The sequence below is a fragment of the Notothenia coriiceps genome, unplaced genomic scaffold, assembly GCF_000735185.1.
Source record: "Notothenia coriiceps isolate Sejong01 unplaced genomic scaffold, NC01 NC01_scaffold00013301, whole genome shotgun sequence".
Classification (NCBI taxonomy): domain Eukaryota; kingdom Metazoa; phylum Chordata; class Actinopteri; order Perciformes; family Nototheniidae; genus Notothenia; species Notothenia coriiceps.
This window is the reverse complement of record NW_011346002.1, coordinates 1-6,667: the sequence shown is the minus strand read 5'-3', so window position 1 is coordinate 6,667 and position 6,667 is coordinate 1. Positions and strand designations below refer to the sequence as shown.

At 41.9% G+C, this 6,667-nt stretch overlaps 1 protein-coding gene across 1 annotated transcript; it reads left to right on the top strand.

Annotated features, from left to right (window-relative positions):
• Positions 1-1,232: 1,232 nt before the first annotated feature.
• Positions 1,233-5,700, top strand: LOC104947878 (synphilin-1-like). The gene has a single exon (XM_010773992.1). It carries the CDS (start codon positions 1,265-1,267, stop codon positions 2,186-2,188), a length of 924 nt encoding a protein of 307 aa, XP_010772294.1. The 5' UTR covers positions 1,233-1,264; the 3' UTR covers positions 2,189-5,700.
• The last annotated feature ends 967 nt before the right edge of the window (positions 5,701-6,667 follow it).

Genomic DNA, 6,667 nt, shown 5'->3' with positions numbered 1-6,667 from the left:
AGTGCCAAAACCACCAGTAAGTGGTGTACTGACCATGGCATTACTGTCCTCGATTGGCCTGCAAATTCCCCTGACCTGAACCCCATAGAGAATATGTGGGGTATTGTGAAGAAGAAGCTGAAAGACACCAGACCCAACAATGCTAATGAGCTAAAGGCCGCTATTGAAGCATCCTGGGCATCCATAACACCTCAGCAATGCCACAGGCTGATTGCCTCCATGCCACGCCGCATTGATGCAGTAATCCGTGCAAAAGGATTCCCAACCAAGTACTGAGTGCATTAATGGACATTTTCAAATGTTTGATTGTGTTTTGCTGTTATAAATCTTTTTTTTTTACTTGGTCTGAGGAACTATTCTAATTTTTTGAGATAGGATTTTTGAGTTTTCTTAAGCTGTATGCCATAATCAGCAATATTAAAATAATAAAAGGCTTGCAATATTTCAGTTGATTTGTAATGAATCCAGAATGTATGACATTTTTGTTTTTTTAATTGCATTACAGAAAATAAAGAACTTTATCACAATATTCTAATTTTCTGAGACAGTCCTGTATGTTGGGCAATTAGCAAAATTAGCATAAGTTGCATATTTAGCATATATAAATACACCTTGATAATATGGACAATTGGAAAAACATTTGGTGTCGTTTTGGAGGTTATTGAGGCTGTTGAATCAATTTCTGACATTATTAGGATAAGGCAACTTCCTGTTTAAAACAGATTGTTTTAATCCTAAAAATGTCAGAAATGGATCCAACATCATCAACTGCACCTTACTGATGTCAATAGACTGACAAGTAAGCACAGCAGAGACTGGGGAGTCACGACGCTAACAAGAACTTCTAATCAGAGTTTAAGATTAAAAACAAATAATCGCAGCAGCATTTACAGTTTTGTTAGGTGAAGCAACTTAAATACACAATCTGCACCAGCAATAGGGCTCGATACAGGTGAATGAAAATGTGGATATGCATTTTATTAGTGCCTTTCTATTCTTCTGACATCCCAATATTTACCCATTCAAACACATTCAAAGACATTCGTACACGCTTCGTATCAGGTTCTGATATAATGCTCATTCACAAAACCAATAATAGTATAAGCAGTATTGAGGGTTTTGTTCTTTGTATTAGTTTTAATAATAATAACAATCAAAGGCATTACCTTTAACTTACACATACAAAAAATAAATAAAGTACATTTATTTGTCTCCCTCTCTGGACTCCAGCTCCCATCAGCCCTCAGTGGAGGCGTGGCCGGAGATGATGCTGACAGCAGAGGGGACTCCAGGTGACGGTTGGTTGGTTCGTCAGGGAGGGGTGGGTCCAGACCCTGTGCTGCGGCAGCTGCTGGGGAAGGACACGCTGGGTCCCAGGGAGAGGCTGCCTCCGGCGGGGGGCCCCGTGGCCCCTGGGGCCCGCAGGCCGGGGCTCGTGGAGAGGAGAGAGCTCAAACTAGCCAGACTCAAGCAGATCATGCAGCGCTCTCTGAGCGAATCAGATTCAGACGGTTATCCACCAGAGGAAGGTAAAACTCAAGACGCCTCTGCCTCAAACACACTGCGACCCGATAGGCCGTCCCACCTGCCAATCACAGAGGAGGAGCCAGCGCCAACCCAACTTACCCTGATGAATAGGAAGCCCCTCCCCTCCTCCATGTCTTTCTCTTCCACAGCTGAGAGGAAGCTGGCGTTTACTCTCAGCGGGTCCAAGTCAGCGGATAGCGTCGGAGTCAACCCCTCCCCCACCTCCAGCGACCCCGAGGCGGCCGACGGTAAAACTCCAGACGCTCCCGCCGACCTCCACGACGGCGCTAACGGGCAGAAGGTTGCCACCAGCCCCAAGAGCGCCCTGAAGTCGCCTTCGTCTCGCAGGAAGACGTCTCAAAACCTCAAACTGAGGGTCACCTTCGACGAGCAGGTGCACAAGAGCGCCACTCAGGAGGCAGAGCAGACCAAAGGGCATCATGGGAAGGAGAGGACTCCAACAGGAAGCTCTGAAAGCAAGCGGTCGTTCGGGGCGTTCCGCTCCATCATGGAGACTCTGAGCGGAAACACAAACCACAACAACAACAACAGTCAGCCAGGCTCCACCTGTCAGAACTCACCCGGCAGGAAGTCAGAGAGTAAAGGCAGCCCAGCAGGAGGGGGGGGGGCCCGGGGCAAGAGCAAAACCAGTAATGTTTAACTAACCAGTGCCCCCTGAAGGACAGAGAGCCCATAGCAAACAAAACACAGCACAGAGTACACAGAGAGAGGCAGCCAACATGAGAAATGTATCGTGAGTAACCTAAAGAAGGGTGTCATTTTTAATTTTTCATCACAATTGAACACGTATACTGAACACTTTCACTAACAAACAGGGCAGGAATCAGCAGAACTTACCGTTTCCAACAATAGCACATATATCTTTAATGTCCATTGAAGGATAAACGTCTATAAATCCATTTAGAAATTGCATGAAATAATACAATTCTAAAAAAAGTTTGGATGTATTCCACAGCTAAGACACTAGTCAACTTGTTAAAAAATGAGGTCCTATTTGTTTTCCTCACCACTCCTAACCGAGAAATGTCACTGGTCAAGGAAAGAATAAGAATAAGAAGGAGAATTCATCAGGATTTAGGAAAAGAAAATGTGGGTGGTGAGAGAATCCGACTGCTCTTAGACTGGGCGACGTGTTCAGGATGCTGATTAGCTGAAGTCCGTTTTACACTTTATACACTATATATCTGTTATATTGCAACTACACGCCGATTAGGAAATTAATTGGTCTTTTGGTAATTTATCACCGATAAAATGAAATCAATATATTTCATTTCACTTGGACTTAAAAGTAAATTAGTGAAGGTGACTTTTCGATGAAGACCATTAAATGTTCATCTTAAATCTGGGTAAACAGCATTTGTTCTCTTTTACCCATAATCCCCCAACATTACTTCCTCAAACATACTTGATTATATACTAAATAATTCCTTAAAAAGGTTTCAGGCAACTTTTTGAATAAAAAAACCTTTACTCAAGGTCCACTGACAATCTTTTTATAGATCTTGTCACTCCAAGAAACTGTTTGAGTTAGGATTATTTCACTTTCACACTCTTATGAACAGTTTAAAGTTAATTATTTGTTTCAGTTTGATTACCATATGTTTCTCATGTTCTTTGCTTCCTATGTTTGACTCTTGATGTTTTTTCTACAGTTTAAGACAAACAAAGCTGTTGCTGTTTGTTTTCTTGTTCAAATGCGTTAAATCACTACAAATGAATAAGAAGAACATAATAATGTGTTTTAATGATACTGAAGCAATTGCTTTTATTGAAGGACTGAAAAAAATTGGAGTATTAATCAGCGTCCTGTAGAAATCTCACATCAGCAAAAAAAAAAAATGTCATACATTTTGAATTTCTTCACATTTAAGGTTACATTGGTTTTCTTAAACTAAAAGGTGTCAAATGTTTTCTAAACAGAAAGCAAAGTTGCTCTGAACTCCACTAAAGATGAAGTATTAGTATTTATGTTTATGCACACATATGATTCGAAAAAAAAGTGGTTACAATTGCGCACCTGGTTAACGTGCACCAGCACAAATAGTTTAATTTTAATTTTCCTTTGCATCATATTCCACATTTTCTTGTTTTTTTTCATGGGTATTATCTGCAGTATTTTTGGCATGAAGTGGACTTTACTTGTGTGACAAGGAGGTTTAAGGATGCACCTTCTAGCGGCGGACAAACGGCAGACCTTATGAACTTTAAGAGACAGAAGTTGATCATTCCAACTCCAGAGATTTTAAACTCCTGACAAACTTTCCCGAAGCTTAAAACCTGACAACTGGGGCTGTTTCAGTGTGGCAATACTTGGTAGCTGGAATTACGATATTAATTGTAAATAATGGGCAGGAATGAGTCCTAAACCCGGACATAAGTTAGCGTTTTAGCGCTTCCGGGCTTCCTCATATCAAAGTCAATGCATTTATGAATACATTTTTGGTTGGGTACCCATCACAAGTTTGAGAGATTTTCACGTTTTGTACTACGACAACAAATGTGCAGATTATCCTGCCAAACAAAATGTGTTATTATTGAGACTCTTAAGCCTTACTAGCAGCTTCAAGAGGAAGCAACCTCAAAGTTTACCAGGGTAGGACAGAACTGTTCTGTTCAGCAGGATAATCCCCACATATCGCGATTACCAGAAGTAAAACCTAATGTTAGGCTACATTACGGTCACATTACTTCATGTAAACACCGCTAAGCTAAAGGAGGCTAATGTTTGGCGTGATGACGTTTAGTTGTCTCATTTAGTCACTTATTTGTTAAAATGATAAATGATACAAATACAGAATTCAGCCTTGGCTCTCTTTGTTGCTTTGGTAGAACCTGGATCACACCTGTTATGTGTAGTTTCCATGTTTAGGGTTAATGCAAATACTGTTTTTGGTTCCGATGAAGCGGAATACTTCTCATTGCTTAGATCTGTGAGACTCTGGTGTGTTTTCTACTCAGATTTATTTCTAGCTTTACACACTCTTTGGCTGTTGAGGTTATGATGGTGGATATTTTTGAGGCAGTGGATTCTGGGAGGATTTCCTGCATCCACTTTGCTGGTTCTGACTTTTTAAAGGTACAGTCCAACATAAAAAGGTTGGCAGCTTCATCTGTACATTTTAATGATTTAAGTGAAGAAAAAGAACGTGGGATTTCTTATTCGGTTCAAACTTAATCCATTTGTTAGTTGGTTAAATGTGAGGGTCTTTGAAGCTTCCTGGAAATAAGGATTATTTGTTACCTTCCAAATGATGCATCCAGTTATTTAATTCCAATAAATATAATGGCTTGCAAATAATACATAATATATTTCCAAATGTAATAATATTACTAAATATGAACTTGGTTTTAAATGGATCCTTCATTCATATTTCAACATAGCAAGCTACAATAATTTGCCTATATTTTTCTTCATAATCGGTTCTTTCCAAGGAAACTGAGTGTTGCCAAACTTTTTTAGAGAAGTTTTCCAGACTCCATTGCCTCAGAATCAAGTTCACTGCCAAAACAATCAGTGTTATGTCTATGGGTTTATTTGTGTCTGTGAGCTTGTCTTTAAAATGCAGTTTATTTTATTCACAGTTTCTTTATTTCAAGCATTCCTTCAGGAAGAGGAAGGCATCTCTGCATTGTATAACAGAAACAAACTGAACTCGTCCTCTCTGTTTTCTGTTTACTATGAACTCTTGAGACGGAGAGTGGTGCTGCATTCTTTCAGAACAAAACGACGCAATATCAGTGAAGGTATGAGGAGACTGTCCGATGTGAACTTAATGTGCGATCCTAAGAAGTGAAAAAGAAGCTGAACGAGTGGGACAATGTTTCAAGAACATTAGAGTTAAGATTTGTAATCACATTGACTTTTCTTGACCATCCACTGATGTTTCTTTTTGTACAGAATGACGGACATTTGTTATTTGACATTAAAGCACCACACAGGTGTTTTGCATCTTTTCAGCTGAGCACTTCCTTTGCATGACTTCATTCTACTGTTTGCCTCTTAATTATTATACGATTGTTGGCTTAATATCACTTTACTTTTTCCTAGGAAGCCATTGGTCTTTAGTTCACTTCTTTGAGAACCAACCAGCAAAGACCTGACCCTTCTGTCTGCTGCTGTACCACAAGTCAGTATTGAACTCAGTACCTTCACTTCAGTAGTTCATGAGTAAAGAAAACGAGGGGTTACGTATAGTAACCCTTGTTATATAAGCACAGGCGGAGCCCTCTACTGGACGCTATGGGTACTACCCCTTGATCATATCATGCAAGCATTCATCCACTGAGACTTCTATAAACGTTGCCGGCCCCGGGGCGGGCCTACCTGAACGCACGCGCATCTCACCGTATAAAAGGAGGCCTCGCCTCCTGACTGTCATCCTACACCTCTCTTCAGCGAGCGGCATAGGACCGACAGTAGAGGGCTCTGCCTGTGCTTATATAACAAGGGTTACCATACGTAACCCCTCGTTATATCTCTCACTGCCCTCTACTGGACTCTATGGGTACAGTGGGCGGAGCCCCGATGTATACACGCGCTCTCGTCCAACAAGACCGTTCCACCCCACTGCCCCTGACTGGCTTTCTGGTTAGCAGCCGATGCACCGCACCCTCCTTTACCTCGGTTGGGAGAAGTCTGGGCCGCGGCTGACAGAGCACACTCCGACGCGATTACCTCGCGAAAAGTGTGCTCGGAAAACACACTAGGCAGATGGAGAGAGTCCCCAGCCCTGTATGGGCTCACTGTGCATCACCTCTCCCAAGTCCCTAAGGAGCACGGGGAGAGCGCAAGTGCCCCATGTCCCACACTCAGACACTGACCCTGTGCAGAGTGTGTGTGGACTATAGTGTGGAGGGCTCTCCCTTCCTGATCCTCAGATGCCCACTGACCCACAGCCCCCGCCCCCCCCCCCCTCCTCACCAGTCCTGTGTTGCCCCAGCAAGCACAGACGATGAGCAAGAGCCAGACAAGTCCAATAGATAAAACTTTATGAAGGGGCCTGGTGTATGGGATTAGTTTTGTATCATAAAGATAAAGCAACACTTTCTCAGAATACAGCAAAACTATGAGTTTAAAAGAAAAATAACTTGAGTCAAGCAAAATAAAATAAATGTCAAA

Bases quoted from the DNA above. Each gene is read 5' to 3' on its own strand.
- LOC104947878 (XM_010773992.1), top strand. From the start codon at position 1,265: ATGATGCTGACAGCAGAGGGGACTCCAGGTGACGGTTGGTTGGTTCGT.